Here is a 24594-nt window from a genome sequence, read left to right as displayed (position 1 = left end):
AGGCAGAAATATCCCCCTGGCAGTAGCAGAAGTGATAACCGACAATCAGACACAAGTAATGATGGAACAAAGGTTGTCACAATTTCCTTATCAAAGAAGTCGAAATATGGATATAAAAATACAGTAATGCCAAAAATGATTTCCTGTATAGGAGTGTAGGATTCACGCAAGGATTTCTGAAAGTATCTAATTTCGAGACAATGGAAGATCACCTAAAACGTTGCCATCGTACCCCTGAGGGCAAGGCATCCATCAACTGACGACTATCAAATATCATTGATGCACGTCGGCGCCTGTCATTTGATGGAAGATGCATAGGTACATTGCTAGAAGGCCAATTATCAATATGGAATGTATTTTTTCAGTCTGCTGTTGAACTGAGCAAATCTTGATCAGTACATGAAATTTTATCACATCATATGCATAGTCTTATTATCACTGTATGAGTCTCAGCAAAAGAAGAATCATCAAAAAAGCATACAGGAGCCAGTTGATATTGTAGACACATTAAGTGACCTGAATGATGAGAGATCTGCAGATGCTAATCCTACAGAATCTGACGAAACAATAAAAGAAACGGGGCGCTGCAAGAAATATTTCATCAAAAATGCCCAAAAGTTGAGAAAATCGATCACTTTGGCCACTGAAAAATGGCAAAACACACCGAAGGTGTTTGGGAAAACGAGGACTGACAATAGGAATGCTTTGAAAGACCTCTTTCAAAAGGCTCCAGTAAAATCGCTCGACCTCACACCTGCAAGATCTACGAAATCATTGCCGAAAATGAAGTATGTAGTGTTAAAAGAAAAATCAGTTATCCTGTAACTGAAAACCACAAAAAAAACATCAAAACCATTGAAATAGAATCCAATTGCAACGAAAATACTTTTAAAAACATTGGTCAAATTGAAAAAGAAAAACTGACACGCAAACCATTGTTCAAGCAAGTTTATCAACGGCGTTGCCGAAACTACTCTTAGTTACAAGATGACCATATACGCTTTCACATAAGCCATGTGCGTCACAAAGAGATCAAGGCTGGTTTTATAGACTAGTATTAACTTTTAACCCAGGGGCTAACTCTGATAACCCTAGGGTTAGGGTTAGTTCGGTCTAATAGTTCGGTGCTAAATTTAACCCTAGGGTCAAATATATCGAACCTAGCTGCTAAAGTAAGCCTCTAGGTTGGGTAGTTTTATCTTTGACCACTGGGTTAAAAATTTAAAGGATTTCCTTGTGTGATAAGGTGCATAGACTGTACGCACATCTGTATTCAGTGGCCCCACCACCATGAAGAAGATTTTGTGAATCGAAAGAGATATCATTTGATAAACTGCCAGGCAATATGTGACCATAGAGGAAAATCGTTAGACCCAGTTTCGGAGTTATGAAATAATCCTACCTCTTGTATTCCCTGAGATAAATATTCCTATAGCCTTTTGAATTCAATTCATTCCATACTTCCATGTACACAACTGTCCTATGTGGTAATTTGTAGAACACTGATCCCAGGTTGGGACTACATACATTATCTATCAGCCTGTCCAATAGATTTATAAAAAAGTACCCAGAGCTGCCTGGTCAATATTTATTAGACCCAGTGTACAGCCCGGCTAAGGCCACACCAGTTTTCCTTTGTTGATGATTTCTAGTAAGGCCAAACTATAATATAATATCACCGGTACACGTTAAATATTTTTTTATCATTTTCTCAGGATTATTCACAAATCTAGTAGCTCGATGGCATTGAGCCACTCAAGACAGTTCAACTAGGGCCTGGCGGATGATTCACGACAGCTCGCTTGTCACGTCAGTTTTTAACTACGGTATATCCTTAACCAGTGCTTTTAATATATTCACTTACGATTGAACTTCCTGTCCCTAATTCTGGACTCTATTTTCTACTGATTCATCTGCTCTGAAACGTCGTGGAGTACAAAGAAAATCATTATCTTTATTATAAAAGTTCAGTTTGTCAGTGCCTCTCGGTTTTTATTTTGTAGGTACTTGGAGGATAATCCAGCTGTTTTGCTTGGTGATGGTGGACACGCCAGTAAACAGTACATGATTGTACCATACCACAACCCGAATACAAGGCCCTATGAACCATTCAATTTCTCACAGACACATACTCATGCCAAAATTGAAGACATTTGGAAGATTTAAAGAGCACATGCCATCATCCATGACCCTTTTTTTAAACCAAATTGTTTGAAAGAACACCTATCAATAAACACTAACTGAACAATTGTTTAAAATTCTTTTAGTGTTATGTAATTTGTAAGCTATTATATGTTGCTATCATTATTTTCTATGCTTGCTTTCCTTGACAGATCGCAGCACAGATTCAATGACATGATAGGTGATAAACATTGGTTATGATCGCGGTGCATCAGACAGTTCATACCATCGCAGATCTGGAACCTTGTGGTTTCTATGCGCTCAACCCTTCTGTAACTGAGGTCAGGCAACTACTACATTCAAGAGCGAATAATACTAAAGTTTTCCCATTCTGGTCATTCACTTCTCTTAAATCTTCTGGATTTGGTTCTTTGTATAAATTCTAAAAGAACGCCGATAACTTAAAATATATTTAAATTTAAGCATGGAATTCAAGTTTTTGTTGATTAATTTCTTACTTTGACTATTTTGTGGACTAACTTATCTCATGAGTCCTTTGCTGCTATATTGCTTAAAACGCTGTCTAAGTATAATGTTTCAACTTGAAAATTAGTTCTGACACTTTCCTTTATCAACAGTGACTTAGGTATCCTCGGAATATACATATACTCTCGTATGCAAAAAGACTTCAAAGCTGACTCTTAATTGCAAATTTCTTCGCTTTCTTAGTGTTAGATTGGAAAATTTTAGAAATTAAAACCGTTATCCTAGCACTTAAGAGCGAACTTGAACCTATTGAATGACTATTATATTTTGGAAGGCAATGGCTATTTCCAATGTGGCACATCCTCATTCAATGACAATCAGCATTTTACGCATTACGGATCGAGCCCTGAATTTGCAGTAAAAATTCGCCGATGAATGCTCACTAAAAATCATCCACAGTGTAATATCTGAAGGCGTTCTCCCTGTACGTGCGCGGCAACAGTAAGGCCAATATACATTACTTCTGTTGCTGCGCTGGTGTCTGTCCGTAACCGATCGATACAATACGGAACATCATAGTAGATAAAAAATCTGTGCTGCAATGAATATGCATTAAAATTCACTACGCGACGATAAGTAAAACAAGCACTGAACGCTTTTACGGTTCAACCGATCACCAATCGTACAGGACCAGTTGAGTGAATTCATCACCCTCCCCCCCCCCCCCCCTATACTTTTACATCATTTATGGACTATTTGGAAAATTGATATTTTTCAATACCGAAATCCGCGGGGAATTCTCATTTCTGGTGATGCTGATATACTGTATTTCACGGGGTCCATGTAGGGCTGAATGTTGAAACGATATTAGGTAAAGGTATAGGACACACAAAAGAATGGCCATTTCGTTTCGTAGTTTAGCATTTCATTAGGTATTTCGTTTCATATTTTAGCATTGAAAAGCTGCATAATGATGTCCTGAGGCCAAACTCAGGATTGCAGAAATGGGTGCTGACAACGAGTGAGGAATTTGATATACTGCTGGCCTTGGTTTTAAACATCGGTATTGTCATACTAATAACAGTGCAGGACTTCTGATCAATAAACAGCTGGACAAATCAACTTTTCTTCCGTGCAGCAATGTTGAGAGACAGGGTCGCTACGCTTTTCCATAGAGCACTGCATGTGTGTCATAGCAATCCTGCCGAACCAAATGCACGACGCGATCACATAAAATCACTCATCTGTTGATGAAAATAATGGAAAATGCACAAAAACATTACATGCCATTATGCAAGCGTTCAATGAGTGAATCCATGCATGATGGGATAAAAAGGGTGTGTACCGATAAGCTTCCGTATGTCAGCAAACCATATGGAGATACTCGGATTGAGAAAGTAGAATGCATGTCCAAAAGCATTTAGGGTCTCGGTTACGGAAAGTGAAGACCAGTTATAAAGGCAAAAAGCTCTCCGATGGCAAGGGTATAGGTGGTGCTGGTCGACTGACTAAGACAACGATTGATGTCCTCCAGAACTCCTTTGGACTTGCTACTAGGCAAAATGAAGGAAATATCGTAGAAATGCAGACAAACCTGATGGCTAGTCTCTACCGTCTTACAAGTAGAGACGCATATCCAGAACATTACAAATGCCCCAGTGGTGATGATAGCTGGTGTAAGTACAACCAGTATCCTGACAGTTTCAAACAACGCTATGGACTACCTGAATAGATTACTGAACTCGTTGAACTAATCTATGGTGATCTTACATCACCTCCGTAAGCGTCTCCATGGCATAACACAAAATAATAATGCATGTCTAAACAAACTGATTTGGAGATATTTGTTAGTCATACTGTCATTGAAGATGCTACATTTAGTGCGATTAGTTGCTTCGTGGGGTGCTTCGTGGTAAAAAAAGAACTTTCAACATGCAAAAGAACATGATCCTTCCTAACGGTAGAGAAAGTGGAACTTTAATAACAATATGATTAATACTTTCCAAGATAGAGTGTTTGAAAGATTTTATGTTTTCCGAAGGTTGGCGGCCATTTGAATACTCATTTGCATAATTCATTCAAAAAAGAATTTTGGCTCTTATATTTGATGCATGATCTTTCTAATAGTAAGTAGCTAAGGGCTATAACTAAAAACCTTTATTTTTGTCTGACCGGGGTACAGCTACCCTACTTCATAACTACCCTTACAGACACAATCAACAGTTTGCTTAATTCAAGGACATTTCCAGAAAACTATAAGTCATCTGTTGTTAAGCCTATTCTTAAACTAGGGCTCCAAGGACACCATGCCCACTTGGGAAATGGTTTCAAATGCTCAACAATCTAAAGATTTCAATATTCATTGCCCCTTGGTGGCCATATACAAAAACCAATGACCTTTAAACTCACCATTATCATAGAACATGCCGGCAGCAACGCAATTCATTGTGATAACAAAATATGCCTCGTTACCAATTTAATAATACCAACTTATTCTACTATTCAACGCCCCCTGGTGACTATATGCAAAACCCAATGAACTTGAAACTCACACAATTATAGAACATGTCATGAACTACAACTTTGCATTCATGGTCAGTGTATTCATTAATCATTTTAACCGTCAGGTCTGCTAGTAAAACAGCAGTGTCTCGACCAACTTTGACTGAAGGCCAAAACAGGGTTCATTAAACTTTAAGCCTTTAACCCTTAACTAGCCATAGGCGACTGTAGTCGACACACTGGGGGACTGCCGTAGGCAACTGAAGTCGACAGCCCGACCTATCTCGCAGCAGAGCTGCGTTTGTTGGCGCAACATTGCAAATGACTGGAATTGTTAAAAGTGGTTTTACACATGCAGAGGTCTTTGATAAGCGTAAAAAACGTGACAACTCAGATCTTCAGAAAATTCTCACGATGATACAGAATACAGCCAACCCGTTCAACTTAGATCGTGCAGATCTCATAAACATACATGCTGGAAAGAGTGCAAGTCAATCAGTCTCTAACTCATTATTGAACCTCTGTGAACAGGGAAAAAAGCGCCATGATGCTTTCATGAATGAATGCGCTGCAGATGCATCTCGATTTGATCGTGCCATAGAGAAGCATCCTTTAGTCACTTTCTCCATGCCAGGAGCTAAAAACAAGAGGGCACAGAACCCAGTCATTCAAGAATTACGATGTACCAGGGACATGTTTGGTCGCATAGCTTTGATAGCATCCCAGAAGGAAATTGCTCTGAAGTTTCTTCTCCAATACCTGCTGACTTCAGTTCCTCTTTTTTATGCAGAACAGATGGCACACACAGAGAAAAGTGTCTTTTTCGATATACTAGAAGCTAAGGTTGAAAATCATGGAGAGTCAACAACAGTTACGTCCACTCTTATAGATGGAAACTTCTTGCAACACGTCTTACCACCGATTCACCCGCTACATATGGTGGTTTGTCACAAGCAATACTCATCGCAACCACAAAAGCAACATCTAGCAAGATAGACATAGTTTTCGATACTTACGAAAGCCCATGGATTAAACCATCAGAACATGAACGCCATGGAGCTGAGTCCTCAATCTATACCATCTGTGGACCAGAACAGATTCGACCGAAGGATTTTACTAAAGCACTCAAGTCTACAACCTTCAAACAACAACTGCCTGGTTTTCTTCTGGAAGACTGGCGCTCGCAGGACTACGCAGAATTATTAGGCTAAAGCAATTATACATTGGTGTAGGAGAATCTTGCTACAAAATTTCTGTTACCAGTATTGATGAACAAGTTGTTAAAGATGAAGTGTTAGAATTAAGCTACAATCAACCAGACGCTGACACTAGACTCTGTCTACATGCGGTGCACCATTCACAGATTACTAAGAATATCGTTCTTAGAGCACCTGATACTGATATATAAGTTATATTTCTGCACAATGCGGCCAAATTCAAATCCTTTGTATCGATGGATGTTGGCACAGCAAGTCGTGGTTACAGAAGATATATCAGTATAACTGATATTGCCAAAGCTATCAGGTCACCTACCCCTCCTGCTGCACCAGTAACTAATAGAAGAGCCAGAGGAAGGCCCCCAGCACGTCCAAGGGGACGAGGGCGAGGACATGGTCGTGGCGCAAATGTTGGACGAGTACAAGTCCCTGCTCGCCGTCAACGAATCCGTGGACGTGGTGGTGCTCGAGGTGGTGTACAGAGAAACGCGCCAGTTATTCCGAGGAATGCTGGTCATGATGGTACTGTTCCAATATGGTGGCCAGCTTATACGATGAACCCTGGTGGGATAGCAGGACTAGAGGATCTTCCTCCGGTAGAACTTTTCAAACTTTTTAATCCTGATGAAGTTTTCGAACTCATTGTGCAAGAGACTAATAGGTATGCCGAACAATTTTTTGACACACCTGATGTATTTCCTGCAAAATCAAGATATCTATCATGGAAAGAAGTTGATTTGAATGAAATCAAAATAGTTACAGCTTTACATATAGCAATGGGTATGTGTCCCAAACCTTCTATTGAGTTTTACTTCAATTCACATTGGTTACTCCAAACTCGTGGTTTCAATGAACTGATCAGTCGTAACCGATTCCAGCTAATAACCACTTTCGTGCATTTTGCTGATAATTCCCAGAGAGTAGAGAAAGGTCAGCCTGGATATGACCCACTCTTCAAGATCAAACCACTTCTTGATATTTGTCTACCAAAATATAGGCAGTACTTCGTACCGCACCGTGAATCATCAGTAGACGAAAGCATGGTCAAGTTCAAAGGGTGTGTTTTTTTCCGCCAGTACCTCCCCAAAAAGCCTGTAAAGTGGGGAATCAAAGTGTGGGGAATCAAAGTATGGGCAATAGCCGACAGTTGAACTGGTTATTGTCTGGACTGGAAGGTTTACACTGGCAAATCGGACAACATTGAACACGGCCTTGGTTACAGAGTTGTAACTGATCTTGTTCAGAATTATTATAACCGAGGTCACCATGTATACATTGATAATTTCTTCAATTCCCCAGATCTCTTGTTAAAATTGGTAGCTGAACAAACAGGGGTATGTGGTACAGTTGATAGAGTTTCGCGGTGGCCGGAAGCTAAAACACCGGGGCACAGTATTAGATTTAAATCCTGGAATTTACCACAAAAATATTCAGATCTCGACCTATACCTATAGTTTGCTGCTTAGTATTTTCAGGTCACAAGAAATTACAATTTATTACAAATTCTATCAAACAGAAAACACGGCGCTCATTTTCTGCTACGACGATTATTCAGCCTGTTATCATACCAAACGTGCAGGCGCCAATCAGCGGTACAGCATCACCATATAGTAGTGTGTATAAGCGTGTGTTTGTGTGTGCAACAGTCTAATGTTAGCGCTCCCGCGCACATGTGGAAGCCTTGTGCAGTGAACGTTTGCTTCACTTCGATCTCTATCAACACAATCACCGGGTATTAAAACGAAACAATACCTATGGCGATATGTGAAATAATTATATTCTCACCAGCAATGAGCATTTAAGATTCGCACATATACGGCACCTAGTCCAATCAAACGTTCGCCATTAATGGCTTTCCCATAATTATTTTAGTAGCGCCGGAATTCGCCGTATATCCCAAAAAAGCCAATCACATTCGCTTGTAGAGACGATGCCCCCCAATCGAGGTCATTGCAATTGTATACGCAGGAGCTAAGAATTTTCTCGCCAAAAACAGTTTTTCGTCGAATTTTAACAAAGTTGACCATGTCATCGATGGAGGTTTGTCATGTCTTCAATCGCATCGATTAAACGTTGTTTAACCCGAGAACCAATGAAAAAAATGCTCACATAAAAAAACATACCGCGATTTTACATGAATTGGCTCAATGCCAAGCTCACACTGACAAAGGTAAACCAAAAATCCTTTAACATTTACCGCCTAATTAGAGTTATTGACATTGGAATTGTTCCCCTTCTCGGGGGGGTATGTTGTTATAAGTAGTGTTTACGAACGACATGATAATGCAGAGTCTGATAATGCATCTCATTCTTCCGGCGAAGTTAGTCCTGCATAGATTGTGCCTGCATAAGGCAGACTGGGATGACGAGATTCTTGAAGAAAAGTACTCCGATTGGAGGAAATGGTTGACCAATTTACCGAAATTGGGTCAACTCAAAATCCCAAGATGTTACAAGCCACCAGATTTTTTAGAAGATTGCTCGACGTGAAATTCACAATTTTTTGGATGCGTCACTTGATACGTACGGCACCGCATGTTATATCCGTTTAGTTGATGAAAGAGGCAATATAATGTGTTCGTTACTAATGAGCAAGTAGCTTGTTGCTCCATCAGAGCACTTTCAATTTCTCGATTGGAATAAATTACCGCCGCCATGGCTGTCCGTATTTGCGATATGCTGCCGAGGGAGATCGATTTGCGTGTCGACGACTTCTATGATTGGACAGATAGTACAATCGTGTTGGGATTTGTAAACTAGGGGTCCAGGGACACCATGCCTACGTTGGGAATGGTTTAAAATGCTCAACAATCTAACAATTTCAATATTCAACGCCTCCTGGTGACCATATACAAAACCAAATGACCTTGAACCTCACCACAATAATATAACATGTCAGCAGCTACGGTTTTGTAATTGATGGTGATAACAAAATATGCCTAGACGTATCGGCCCCACTCCGCACGGTTGCGCCACCGCGCCGGATTTACGCGAAGCAGCAAACACAAACATGGCCACTCTCTCAATTTTCATTGATAGAAATCGTGTGCGCATTTCAATTATTTCGGCTATTAGGGTTTTAAGGCACAATATAAGTTGATGATGTGATATGGCGATGTTAATTAATGATAATTCCGCAGTGAAGCTAGTCACGAACGGTGCCGATTGAGTGTACAGCTGCCAAAAACACTGAAATGTGCGTAGTTGCGTAACTATTTGCAGTGAATTGCAGACGAAACATGAAGCCTTAACGGCCGTTTAAAAAAAATTATACCAATCACAATTGTAAAACAAAAATGAGATAGAACCTAAGTTAAAATTCTGGCCATTTCTAAAATGTTATTACTAATTTTTAGTCAGTGCGGAACGTTTACTTTTCAAACAATAATGAGGGGTGGTAGGTAGTCATGCAATTCAAGTCATCATTTATTACACGTTACTTCCGTGTTGTTGAAAATCTCGCGAGTCCTGGACCAAACCCCATTGAACAATGTGATCTGTGTGCTAGCTACAAATGTACACAGATCACACTACACTACCCATTACACACTCCAGTACCCACAGCTTTCATATATCCATCCAAATATTTAGAGTGTCTTTCTTCCAGGGTACCAATATAATATGAAATTATGAAGTTATTCTACTATTCAATGCCCCATGGTGACCATATGAAAGACCCAATGACCTTCAAACTCACCACAGTCATAGAACATGTCATGAACTACAACTTTGCAATTGATCATGGTAACAAAATATGCCTAGGTACAAACATAACAAGGAAATACTACGTTATTCTACTATTCAACGCCCCCTGGTGACCATATAGAATAACTAATGACTTTGAAACTCTCCAAAATCATAGACCATGTCATGAGCTACCACTTTGCAATTGACTGTGGTAACGAAATATGCATAGGTACCAATGTAATATAGGATTACTAAGTTTTTGTATTATTCAACGCTGATTTTGGGGAACAACAATGGCTGCCAGTCGGCCATCTTGATTCTGACAGGGCAGTTTTTGGGCAGAAGATGTGTCTAGGTAGAATCGTGTGTAACCCAAATATCAAGATATTACATCAAATGTCTTTAAAACTTTCCAAAATAACTGGATTCCTTCTACGGACGGACGAACGAACAGACGACGACGAAAAGTGAACACCATAGCCTGTTGGGACTAAGGCCCTGTGCTCTTGAAGTCATACATGCCCTTTGTGCGATAATTTGAACCATTATTTCATTGATAACCAGCCAAGAATGCCTATATTATGCATCAGTTTGTTCAGAAAGGATTTAGCATTCTGAGATACGGTCGCGTAATATTAAAACATGACCCCCGCACCCTGGAATGTGGTGCCACCTACTGTATTTTGTTACGCAACAGAATAGGTGCAACCTCTCTGACCATCCACAGAGTGGTTTGTTAACAGCATTACATGAGGGTATGCTTAATCAACTATCACTATGAAAACACATATAATTGAAAACACACATTAAAACATCACACGGAGGGGAGGTGTCACAGATCCTAGGAGACATTCTGTTTCCAACGTGCCTATAATCATCCCTCTTCGATGAACATTTCAAATGAAAATCTACATTCTCCATCAGAAAATCAGAAAGAATCGGTGAAGCGATTAATATGGGGACAGTAAAATAGCTGTTTTTCAGACTACAAATGGCTATTACTATGTGAGAACTTAACCCTAACAATTTATGCATTTTTGGAAACTACACAACCAAGTTACTTTTTCAATGCCATCAGATTCAAATTCCTGCTGAGAGAGGGTGGTTCTGGCCATTTCAAAACCTCATTAGGTATGTACAGCCAGAATTAACATGGCAAGGACTCCAAATATCCCGGCACTCAGATTTAAATAGACATCATTCCATACATGCATACATCTAAAACAACTACCGAGAACTGTCCAAAGTACTCATTTATTGCAGGTTGAACGAATGAATCTATTAAATTCTACTTTCTTTTATAACTGGATAAATATTCATCATCGCTGTCCACATCATCATTTGTCAAATGATCTAGTTCCACTGACAACACATTCCTGAAGCACCAGTAATCTTCAAGCGCGACATCTGCAATTTTGTGGGCAAACTCCAAATCAGTAGTATCCACAATACGTCGTAGTCTAGGATTAATTATATTTTTTGTTGTTCCATCAGGTTTTGGTTTTTCATAAAGCCCAGCTCTCAATAACAATGTATGCCGCACTCTGATATGCTCAATGCTATGATGAAAAACTTTTGAATGACTTATATCTTTATCATTCAATCCCATTTCATGAACAATGTAATCATACTTTTCCATAGTACTGGCTATGGAGTGCAACAGCATATTCGGACAATTATATATCATTGTTTTTAATTGAGTCATTGGTAATATCATCTGCAAATTATTGTAACGGTTTGTGAGCTCACTTTCTTCCAACAGAAAAAGCTGAGGATATTTAGAAAACATTTTTGGAATTTCCTCATCAGTGAATCCAAAGCTACGAATAGTATTCAATACAACTGTCAATGATTTCTTTGATGGAGTATTTCTAAGAAATGCTGGTAAAATGTTCACAAGTTGACCACCATTAAATCCATATTCAATCAGTGTCCCGGTACACTCCTCAAATTGTTTTACAGGTTTCTGTAATATCAATGGATTTTCTAAAATCAATCTTCCAATTAATGCCTCTGGTGCATTATGGTGTAGGAGGATCCGACTTATTCTTTCAGCTACATCTGACTTTAATGGCTCCAATTTGTTGATTTTAAGCCATTCTACTTTCAAGTATTGTAATATATTCTCACATTTAATACCCATAGACTTATTCGGTTCAAATGCCACGTTGTCATCTTTCACACTAGAAAAGCCTTTTACAGATAAGGTAATCTGCTGTGAATATATCCATCTCTGATGGACTGAAGATGAATTTCGTCGCCAGAGCAAATTCCCAAATTTTTCATAGACTGGTCTGGCTGATCTGACCATCAGTTGATACAATCTCCCGTGCATTTTCTGAAAAAAAAAAAGATTAAAGATCGTAATTTAAACTTACGTGAATGCCAATAAAGTACACTGTAGTGGTTTAAAATCTAATGGAGTAGTCTGTTTTTAAATATCACTGACAGTAAATAAAATTTGTATTTTTTTCACAAATAATCGTTATTTTCCATCATCTCCTCAGCCATTATTTTTTGGTTGTGTTTACATCTCGCAAATAGTGCTGTAAATGTAACGTTGTTGATAAAAATCCTCGAAATAAATTTACAATTTTCCTTGTTTTTCTTTTTGATATGTTTGTGAATATATGCTGATTGTTTTGTTGATTCAATGCAGCATAGACTTAGCAACATAGTTTATCATCCAAACACGTGCAAAAACAATGTCAGTGTTCAATTTGCATACATATATGAACAGATAAACAGCAAAACACGTGGGTTGAATTGAATGGTTGCTGTATGTAATGGACAAAATGGGGAAGTCACACAGTACATTGATTAGTACAGCTTTAGGGATCTGGCACCCAATTCAATATCAACAATGCATATAAACGTTCACACCAAGCCTTGACTGTTCCCTTGAGAGCCCTGTGGCTCACCACATGCATGCTGTCACTAATGCCTAAGATGTCCCCCTTGATTGAATCCAGGAGTTTTCCTGAATATCTGTCTATTTATGCGATCTCCATCACACACAACTGCATGATGATTCATCATGAATATACATGGTAGTGGCTTTCCCCACTGACTCAAATAGACACTCTCCACATTCATGGTGTGACGATTTCTATACACTGTGTACGAAGTTTGTTAGACAATTTATTTTCGTAAATTGAACAATTTCCAAGATTCACTTCCCTCTTTCCCAATTTTACTGCCCTTCTATAAACTTCACTGCTAAATAACTACTAAATTGATAAATAAGCAACGGATTCTGATGAAATTCAATAGGGTTAGAGCTTTTATTACTGCATTGAATGTTTTAAAAGTTCCGAAGAGAAACTAAGCCTCGTTAGGAAGTTATTTTGTACCAAAGTAAGAAAGTTTCATATGCCATTACAAAATGGACTTTGCTAAAGCTAGGAATATCTACATTCTACCTGATGATAGCTGTAAGTCAACAGTCGAAACGTTGCGGTTTCACCAAATGAAATCTTGAATACCATACAAAGTTTCTTATTGATATTGAATTCGATCAAATATGGGCTCGATTTAGATTATTTCTTTAGAATGTTTAAAATCCACATGGATATATATATATATATATATATATATATATATATATATATATATATATATATATATATATATAGCATATTTTGTTTTTTGAAAAATAAATGATTCAGCGAAATAAGAATTCAGGGCTATTCGAACACATCGTAATTTAAGATGCAAAGACATCCAGGCCACCATTGAAAATAAAGCACGATTTCTATAATGCGAGGTTAGCCACAATTTATGATTGCGCTTTAAATTTAAGAATTTAAATCAAAAATAAATGCAGACCTATGCTTGAAAATAGCTGCATTTATTCAAATTGAATTCTTCATTAAATTATATCCTCATGAAAAGAAGGAAATTTCGATTTATCTTATAATTACATAACTATAGACAATTTGTAAAAAAATTCAACCCCAATCTCAACTTTTATTGGTTAGAGTTGGGAATCGCTCATTACATTTCACATCCTCAAGAGTATCTACAATATCTTCAGATCTAAACTGAGTTACCTTTAAATAGAACTATACCCCAAACTATAGCGGGTAGAGTTTCTCAGTATGTTTATATTGTCACGTATCACTGCTAATTTGAAGCATATGTAGCTAGAGTGTATTTATAACAGGGAATCTGGTCATTTTTCAATAGCTGATTTTTAGAAAAGATGTGTTTTGTAAGTAGCTGTTATGGTAGGAGTTACTATCACAAAGTCATTGTTTACAGGCGTAAACAATTATATAGTCATCTCTACTGCTATGTGCACTATCGAAACCAGATGTTTTAGAATGGTCACCTTTCAATAGTAGACTCTTCAAAACAGCCACTATGAAAAGCCAACCAAATTGAAAGCAATACTATTTCAGAGTGACTGTTTTGAAATATACTACAGGAAAAGTGGCCGATACGTTAATTGCATATTGTTCTCAAGTGGCTACTAAGTAAAAGTAGCCGTTTGGGCTAAATAGTGTGATAGACATGTTCTTGGATTCAGCCTTACATTTACATTCAATTGTGTTTTCATAAGTAGCACAGACAGCGACTGGAGCTGGCAGGAACAAATACCTCAGATAAATCTTTTCCCTTGGTCTTATTGATTTGAATGCGGAATAGAATAGAACTTTCTGAAATTTGCTCAATAAAACAAAATTGAATTGGATTTGCTGTTTTACCTTGTTCAATAAAGTAAAAATGGATTGGATTTGATATTCTATTGCAGAATAAAATTTGATTGAATTTGCAGTTTGAGCACATGGCTAATTAGCCTATCAAGGTCATCCATCCGATTTGAGAAAAAGCTATTTTGGCTAAGCCAATCATAGAGGAGTCTTTGCTTTCTGATTGACTCTGGAAACCATGTCATTTAAAATCCCTCCATTTGTATAGTAATAGGCGAGCCTATGGCTGACCTAAAAATGTGGATCTTTTGCAAAACTGTTATGAGAGCACTCTTATGAGAGAACTATTCAGTAAATGAGATGCAAACAGCAGAGATAGCTATCCTTATCATATTGCATTGACCGATAAAAAGCAGCAACACCAGCATTCTTCAATCAGGTCACATTTTAGGGGTTAATACAAACTTGAACCAACTAAGCACAGAAATGGACTATCTGATACGACTGTTGAACTTTTAGCACCGATATATAACGATCTACCCAGTAAAAGTCTGTAAGCAAAAAACATGGAATGAGTCAAAATGCTAATGAACATTTCAATGGAAATGTTTGGGACTGTTGTCCCAAATTAATCTATGCTCACAGATGTTACAGAAATGGCCTGTGTGCCAATTTAATGATGGCAAGTCATACATCTGCTAACTATATGAAGATTTCAGTCTTGCTCCTGACAAGTTTACAATAGAAGCCTGTCGCCGCGAGGACAAAAATGCGTACAGCTAACTCTGATATCAAATGTTCTGTTGGCTTTGTGTTACTATTTCACTGTACTTAACTAGTTTCATCTATGGTCACCCACCAACAATTTTGAGGTTTTGGCCTTAAGAACTTTAGGGTTTTGTTTCTTCACAGAAAACCCTATAAACATTCCCATGATTATTTCTACTTTTAATTTTTTCGTTTTCGTACCTCACCGCTATGTCCAATATAATCTGGATAAGACCCACGTTGAAAAATACCAACCTTAACTGAAATCGATGATGAAGAACACACAGTTATGAGGTACCAAATTACTCAAATATCATACCATACATATGAAGAAAGGGCACTATGGAGTTAGATAAATTTTATTTAAACTCAACTTATTTTATCGACATTCTATCGTTTAAGCCATTAAATCATGATTCGCAAAAAAAATTCAAAAATTACTCCTAATTAGCGGTATTTGGGCCTTAGCAACCACATGGCGATGAAAGCGATCGAGAACGAGGCTTGATTATGTGAGGTCACGGAGGGACTGCTTTGACTTCCGCAATAAACTGTTTATTTAACCCATTAACACTCAGGAATTGCACTATGTAGTGTCAATTACTCCTCAGAAAATTCTAGGTAAAATCTACATTCACCACGATACTGAATAGCTCACTTGCTGTTTATTTCCATGCATTGCAAGTAAGCTTTATTTAGTAGTAAATAGTCAAGGCTTTCATATGATGTGTGATTTGATGAGGTGGGCCACCAAACTTACTTGGATTTGAAGTGAGCGCTCAGATGTGTCATGTTTAAACTTGAAATACTCGAGAAATTGATTAGGAGGATGTTGGAATCTGTTTGGTATTTCCAGGACTTAGGTGTGTAGTTTATCGTAAGTTATTGGGTTCGAATCCCACTATAACCGTTTTCGTGCAACATACGAAAAAAGTGCCAGGGCGGATTTGGGCGGCTTGAGGAGTAATAGGCAGGGCAGATACGGGCGGCTTGAGTGCTAATGGGTTAAAAGCACATTCAAAGTTATATTGAACGATGCCTCGGCGCTGCGTTGCCATAAATTTTGACCACGAAAAGGATCGGTTATATAAGTGGCCCAAGAATCCTATGTACGCAAAACAGTTGTCGAAATTTGTTTCTAGTAAGTGGCAGCACTGGAAGCCAAAATGTGATGTGGCAGAATCGAGTCACTTGTGTTACAAACATTTTCAGCACGAGTGTTTCACTTATCTTTTGCAGTACGAAATGGATCTAGCTGTTGTATAAGTACCATTATAGTTTTCTCAGGCCTCCAACCGTATGCTATCTATCATTATGGAGTCCACGCTAAATTTCCGTTCTGCCCTCCCTCCGATGGCAAACCGGTCAAAAACTTAGGAATTTTGCACGATAAAAAATCTTTCTCAGATTTCGGCGGTTGAAGGTCAATCTATACAGCTAACTAAAAACTTTGGTGTATTACCTTGCGCTTAAATTAGAAAATCAATTACCCTATTATTAAATCGTTCAGCATCCACCCTCACTTGTAACGTTGTATTGATTCTTCTAGCTGTGTGTGTGTACATTAATGTGTTATGCCCATATGCCGGTACAGCTGAGTCACTGGGGAAAACCAATTACCACAAGGTCATAATGCACTCTCAGCTGGCCTTTCTATGTTGTGTATGTGTAATGTTAGTGGTTAAACTTGACAAATTATATTTAGGTCAGTTGTTCTTCTTTGGGTGTGGACTTTTATATTGTGTGTGAATTCTTAGGCCTATAGAAAATCAATCAAAATCTTAGGATTTTATCGTCTTATTACAGGTTACTATAAAAAAAAGGTTGCTGTGCCAATTATACACTTGTTACCAAATAGGCCTACAGTGCTTTCATCTACGCCAATGCTCAAGGTCATGGAATCCACAAATGATCTTGCAGCTACTATTTCATCTACATCACGACGGTCAGCCATTGAGAAGCGTGAGAAGGCGAATTTTAGATGAAATTATGCATGCTGATGACATCGAAGGGGAGGATGAGTCCATGGCAGCAGCTGACGAGTCCGGTATCGAACCTTTTATTCTAGGAAGTGATCGAAGTTGGTGTTACATGCATTTGTAATGGCAAAATCCAAAAAGAGCAATAGCCTACAGTGAGATCTTATGTTGCATTGGTGCTCTAATCTTTTCTATGAAATAATAACGAAAAAATAAAGAAGAGTTATTACCAAACAAAATCTACTCAGTGTTCAACTGCAATCAGTGGGTCACAGGCACGAAGAAAAAGAGAAGAATTTGAGAGCGACGACGACACTGATAAGAGTGATTTTGATTCTTTCGAAGAGGAATCTGATAGCAAATATGTCTCAAGTGATACTGATTGCAGACCAGATAATGTTCAATTTGATGAAATGAAGTCAGTAAAATATTCGATTTTGTTAGCCAAGGTATCGCAACATCATTAGCAGGCATTTCAAATTTCTATTAACCAGACTGAGATCTTAGTGTCAATTTTTCTTTTTTTTGATGATAACGATGATTATTTTGATGCTGACTATGCTGACTAATAGCCCTAGTGATGATGAACCTCAAATCGAATATAATTTTTGATGAAATGAAGTAGATAGTAACTAATTTGATTCTAGGGTTAAAATTTTGTTTAACTAGTCATATAGATACCCCTGAATTTTTTCAGAATAAGCACTCCCGACAATTTTCAAGGTATGAAGAAATTTCTTGAATGCGATCCTGCACTTCTCGATTTGTTTGAAATTTGTCCATGCGCAGGGAAAAACAAATGTCTTAAGCGAGAGAGTGGAAGACTGTTAACAGTTCAAATAGTCTGCCAGAAATGCAAAAAAGAGAGCCTATGGACAAACCAGCCAACCATACACCAGCTTCTAGTCATAAATATATTACTCAGTGGGGCTACCCTTTCAAAAAAAAATAATACGACTGTTATGGTATAATGAATTTAAATGTTATGGAGTAGGGAGCTTTTATAAATCGAGAAAATTCATATTTTTTTCTTATTTCAATTCTATCAATGAACAATGCCAAACCATCGGTACATTCTTCCATAATAAGTCCATATATCTTTACAACACTGTTCACAGGCCTGGTTTAATCATCAGAAAAATGTGATGGGTGAATTGAAGGGAACGGATTTGATACTTGGAGGAAATGCTTGTTGCGACTCAATGGGTCACTCGGCCAAGTTTGGCAGTTTTAGCTTGATGAAGCTCACAAAAAAAAGCTGTTGTCATATTGATATGAAAAATGTAATCAAAATTTGACTTGTCATTGTTGTACAATCTATCTCTAGAGTAATGAAAGTAAAGGTAGCTATCACATGGAGCTAGAGAGTCTCAAACGTTGTATAGCAGAGATTGAAGGCCAAGGCCGATGTACAAGAGCACTTGTCACCGACCGACATCACCCGATAGCTAAATGGATTCGCGAAAATTGGACCGATGGAATTTTACAATGAAGTGTCAGCCAACTGATTGATGATAGAACATGGTTGTTCTCAGCGTACTTAACAATGATATTCCTCCACTAAACAACTCTGGTAAAATTGAATAAAATGATCTATCTTTATTGGTGATATCGTATCATGATGGTAGCCTACTGTTAACCATTTAATGTTTCATGTCATCATGAAATGGTTTTAACTTAATTAAAGGCGTTCCCACACGACCACGTAACTTACTTAACTGATACGGGCTTCAGTCACGAGTCCGCCTGCCACACCACATAATGAAGGAGCATATATTATATTGATTTTCAGCTGAATAGATTACTATTAAATTATAATTATAAGACCTTGCGTGACTCAACTGGTTAGATCTACTTATTTCTAAGATGAGACAGTTCCGATGATTTCGGTCACCTGTTGTCGATCAGAGAAAACTGCTGAGCCATTTAAGCGACCCATCATTGATACCTTTTCCTAATAGCTTGTTTAGTTATTGCTGATGTAGTACCTTATCAAATGCTTTTTCGAAATCCAGGCCTTACAATCGATTTTCAAGAGTCAAATAACCGTCTGGTCCAGTTATCTATGGTTTCAAGTAGGCCCAATTGACTGTTAATAGACCATCCTTTTATAAAACCGTGTTGACCAATAAACAGGATTCTAAGATCCCTTCATTTTCAATAGCATGGTGCGGCTGGTTCAGCATACATGCGATCGTGGTTGACACAGTAACCAGACGAGATCATGAATACGAAGAAGGCTGTGCAGAAAACTCCTTATTGCTGCTTTGCAACTATACATCTTCAATTTATTTTCGTTAATTTTGCTAATTTGATTACTGTATTATTTGTTTTTCGGTAGTTAACCACACATCTTCGTCTGTCTGAATTTTAAAACTTGCGCGTTAAAGAACCATCGTAATTGTCTTTATGTCGCTCTTGTCGACAGGTCTAATGAAGTCTGGATTACAGCAAAATCCGAATTCTTCCAAAAAGACTGAGCCAAATATTCCGAGAAGCATCTTGTAATAATTTACTAGACTTTTAAGGGACGGATTCTTCAAATTTGTCAAACCTCCAACTTGCTCTATCAGTGGTTTTAATTAAAATGGTGAACAACACAAATGACAGTCTATCTGTGCAACCTGAAGTACCCGGGGGTGACAAACCAAGCTGCCCCAGCTGTCCAATATCGTTCAAGATCAAGTTCTATATTTTCATACCACAGTCATGTGAAATACATGGCTCTAATAAATTTCTTTTATCATATCAATATAAGCAGGTGTAGTTACCAATTTCGATGTAAAAGTTGGGTCTCTTTTGAGGCTTGATAAATTTCCAGGCTTCCACTCCAGAATTTTGCCTTGGCAATTCCGAATCAAAGATGACCATTGGCCAAGAGACCTCAAAGTACAAATCAAATCCAAAAAAAATTATTCAGAAATGAAGCCATAGTATCTCAAATTTGGTGGTTCCTTTTTGTGTACTGCCATTGATGTTTTAACACATGAAGTTGCCATCTGCATTACATGGTTTCTTTTTCAGTTCATGAAGTCAATCTCGTGACTGAATACAGTACTGTTAGTATTGATGCATTATGTACATGTTGTATTGTGAATATAATGAATACAAGTTGTCACGTCAGGCATATAATCTTTAATACTAGTTTCATGAATACGTGAACATATCATTATCACGTGAATTTGAGATTTTGAGATTTGGGCAGAAATAAACGAAATATACCGTAGTTCGAATGAGTGCCCGGTGAGTTGCTTTTCGTCAGAAACTAAGGAGATACAAGTCATTCAGTTCATTCAACTCACCAATTGCTGATGATTCCCTGAATTCCAATAGATGAAATCAATAATACAGACCACGATTGATCAGCAGAAACTTCTTGATCAGGTACCAAAGCAATTATAAATGTCCATTTTGTGAGATACTGAAAAGAAAATGGTGGCGTTAAATTTCAAATATATGAATTAGTGAATGATACCAATGCAGTACTCATAGGATAAAGTAAGTTTCCAGGGACACCACACCCATTCGGAAGTGGTTTGTAATGCTCAGCAATCTGACAATTTCAAAATTCACTGCCCCAGGTGAATATATAAAGATACAAGTGACCTTGAAATTGATCATTATCATAGAAAATGTCACAAGTCTCAATTATGCAAATGACTGTGGTAACAAAACATGCCTACCTACGAATACAATAAAAAAGATACTGTTAAATAAGTTATTTGGCTACTCGCTATATGCTAGAGGCCCAAAGACCTTGTGAAGTCTAATCATTAGATAGGGTGCATAGCTTAGGCATTGAATTGGATTAGCTGCTATTTTGGTCAATGCAATAATATTGCATTGGATTTGATGTTTTAGTAAAATATGATTTGATTGATTTTTGCAATTCAAGCACATGGCTAATTAACATATCAAGGTCATCCATCCCATTTGATGAAGTTTTTAAAGTCATTTCCCGAACCTTGAGCAATTAATTGTCAAGGGTGAATTTTTTTGAAGTCCAAATAAAAATTTCTCCCAATAAATCAACTCAAGATTTCACAGAAATCTATCTTTGAATAGAATTCTCACCCGGAAGTAAAACGGTAGACGATACCACAGGTGCACCTGCTGATTTCTGCATCTAAGCCAATCATAGAGCAGGGGTGGATCTAGGGCCCTATCTCGAGAAGGTTCCGAATTGTATAAGGGCACTCACTATTTTGGGGGAGGAGACAAATCACGCATCACAACAAAAAAGGGTACTTAACACCAAATTTGTTTTTCAGCAGCACTAACTACGCCACATCATGCTAAATGAGGGCACTTTTACGTCAAATCTATGGATTTAGGGGCATCTCCAAGGGGTACAGACAGAGTTGGATGGTATTCCAGAACCCTCAGAAAACCCCCTGGATCCGCCCCTGTAGAGGAGACTGCTTTCTGATTGGCTTTAACATAACTGATATTTTAGCATTTAGATTTTCATGAAAAATCTCCAGTAAATTTCAACAAGGCCCTTTTTCAAAATTCGGCTTTCTAGGAATTTGAGATGGAATTACACTTGAATGCATGACTTGTAGGAATATATGCTCATAAAAATTACTATCATTTTAAATTGTCTTATTTTTCTTAGGGTTCGACAAAGCAAATGATGAATCATGATAAAGTTTTTTTGTGAGAATGACTAAAAATGAATAATTTTGATAATGAATAGTTTATATTCAGCAATTAATGATTTTAATAATAGAAATCCTTTGCTGTTGAAAACAGTTTGTTTTTCTATTTGATCGAGTTAATTTGATTTCCTGTCGGATATCTGGGGCAGTTTTGTATTTATTGGCATCAATATCACTCAAAATTTGCGATGCACGTTGGGAGCGAATGTGGCTAATAGTACCAAGATCCTTATTTGGCACAACAGGGCAGTAACCAATATCTCTGTCGACCGGGATGTTTGTGCTTCTCGCGGCGTAAGGTAACGTTGCATCAAGATATCTGGCAAAAGGGTTTCAAAAAAGCATTGAATTGTTAGTGATAGTATGATGTTAATACAACTGGAATACTTGTTTTATCATCATTAATTTGCGTCATTTCATATACATTCGCATTACCGATCTGTTTTGGAGCCTGATTACCTGTAGGCCTGTCATTTTATATACATTCGTATTACCCATCCATTTTGGAGCCTGATTATCTGTAGGCCAATTAGTTTGTTAACCACTTCCACTGTCCTGATTGGTTTTATTATTGTCTGTATATGATAATGAAAGTGCTCCGATGAGATCCTGGCTCTCAGCAAGTTTGTACCGTGTTTTATGTCATTCCTTTATTGAAATTATGAACATTCGTTGAGTCTAAAATTCCCATCATCAATCTTTCGAAGATTTCATTCTCATTAGAAGTCAGTTTCATTAAAAGTTCACACTGACCAAAATTGGGTCCATTATTGATACATTTTTTCTTGTTTTCTTTTCAATAAAATGAATTTTGCACACGAGTATGGCATAACAAATTTTTTCCACACAGTTTTGCGACCCATTGGTTTCTTATTCAGAGTTTGGCGACCCGTTGTTTTTTATTCAGTTTTCGCTCGAATCTCGGACACTCATCACAGTTAATGGATGGAATGATATGAAGTTTGATAAAATAAACGTATTTTAGTATGTTCTGGCAAAAAGTACACACATTGTTTTCCCCCTACTCTCCTCACTGCATCAGTACTGAACTCTGTGTGACTCTTTTAGGAACCACGTGACCTAAAAATAAAATCATTACAGTTCTCTGCTCCGGACCAAAAGAAAGCGTTATAGTTCCTTCCTTTTATAATCACTGTCAATCGAGGATTTGAGTAGTTACGGGTGACATCGCTGAAACATAGTACATGCACTGTAATTCTCCAGGATTCAAACCAGCATGTTTGTTTTATATATTTGTTCCTGTTGCTAAGCGAATTTCTATTTTCAAATCGTTTGATCAACATGATCAATCGTAAAACTATTGGACGACCCAATCTATTTCTAAATAATAATCTCGACTGACTGCGGTTTTTCTCCCATGAACTGTTAGGCCCTATTGCTGCTAATAATGAAAACCAAAAACGGAACAATTTTTTTGAATGCAAAATCCTCAGATGCATAATACGTAGATCAACCGGACCGTACACAACAAAACGTTGCAGAGAGGGATACTAGATGATATAGATGAGTATTGGAATAACTGGATACGTCTTCAAAAGATAAACTATTCTGAGTTTATCGGCTATTATACCTGATGAAACGATTGCATTTATAAATTAGTTGCAGTAAACAACAGAAAGTTTGCAGAGATTAATCCGGATGAGAGCTATACTCCCAAAATCACATGTGGTACATTTGGTTCATCAGATGCAAAAATTGGTCCTCTGCGCACACATCGGTGTATGCGCTTTGAAAGAAAGCATGGTTTTTCAAAAAATGAAATGGAACAATTTCAAGAATATTGCTCTAGTTATTGCAACAAAGCATCAGCAGTGGCTTTGTCTTCAGCAACTCCTGATGGATGGACATAGATCCAGGCATTTCTTAAATGATGAAGATGACAAAATTTGGGCACATAATGCATGTCTTCAGCAACTCCTGATGGACGGACGAAGATCCAGGCATTTCTTAAATGATGAAGATGACAAAGTTTGGGCACATAATGCATGAATATAAGGACCATTGATGATAAAATGCCATATTTAGTACGCGAAACACATAGATTGCAGATAGGTCATTAGATGGTAAGCCCAAAGGTTGTTGTGCGTGGTCATATTAACATGCCTGTTAACAATATCCTATTAGAATTTGATGAAGATGAACATCCTGTAATTTGTAAAATATCCAGGACAACTCGAGGATCTAACAATTTCGAACCGGGACCAGCCTATTGCTTGTCAAACGTCTTTCCACTAGACCACCGGGCTCACAGCAATCCAACCGCAAGTTTTTACTACATATAGCCTCACCTTACCCTAACTCTAGGGTGAAACAATCCCTAAATCTCACCCCCCTAATCCTAATCCTCTGGACCCTAACCCTATCTAAACCCTAACGCTAAACCCAATATAATGATTTCATTGTTATATTTTATTACCGCTGCTATGTCTTACTATATATAGCCATTGGCAAAATAGCGTTTACTAATATAATGCCGAATTGGCAAAACATCCACTTC

At 37.8% G+C, this 24594-nt stretch overlaps 1 protein-coding gene across 1 annotated transcript; it reads right to left on the bottom strand.

The window, feature by feature from the left end:
- Positions 1 to 11257: 11257 nt before the first annotated feature.
- LOC141907461 (transcription termination factor 4, mitochondrial-like) lies at positions 11258 to 20832 on the bottom strand. Its single transcript, XM_074797109.1, has 3 exons — positions 20718 to 20832; positions 20187 to 20298; positions 11258 to 12351 (listed from the first exon to the last, which is right to left on the bottom strand). Exon 3 carries the CDS (start codon positions 12346 to 12348, stop codon positions 11302 to 11304), a length of 1047 nt encoding a protein of 348 aa, XP_074653210.1. The 5' UTR covers positions 12349 to 12351; positions 20187 to 20298; positions 20718 to 20832; the 3' UTR covers positions 11258 to 11301.
- Positions 20833 to 24594: the final 3762 nt, after the last annotated feature.

This window comes from Tubulanus polymorphus, chromosome 6, assembly GCF_964204645.1.
Source record: "Tubulanus polymorphus chromosome 6, tnTubPoly1.2, whole genome shotgun sequence".
NCBI classification, from domain to species: domain Eukaryota; kingdom Metazoa; phylum Nemertea; class Palaeonemertea; order Tubulaniformes; family Tubulanidae; genus Tubulanus; species Tubulanus polymorphus.
The sequence above is the reverse complement of the archived record's forward strand: the minus strand, read 5'-3'. Positions and strand labels throughout refer to the sequence as shown.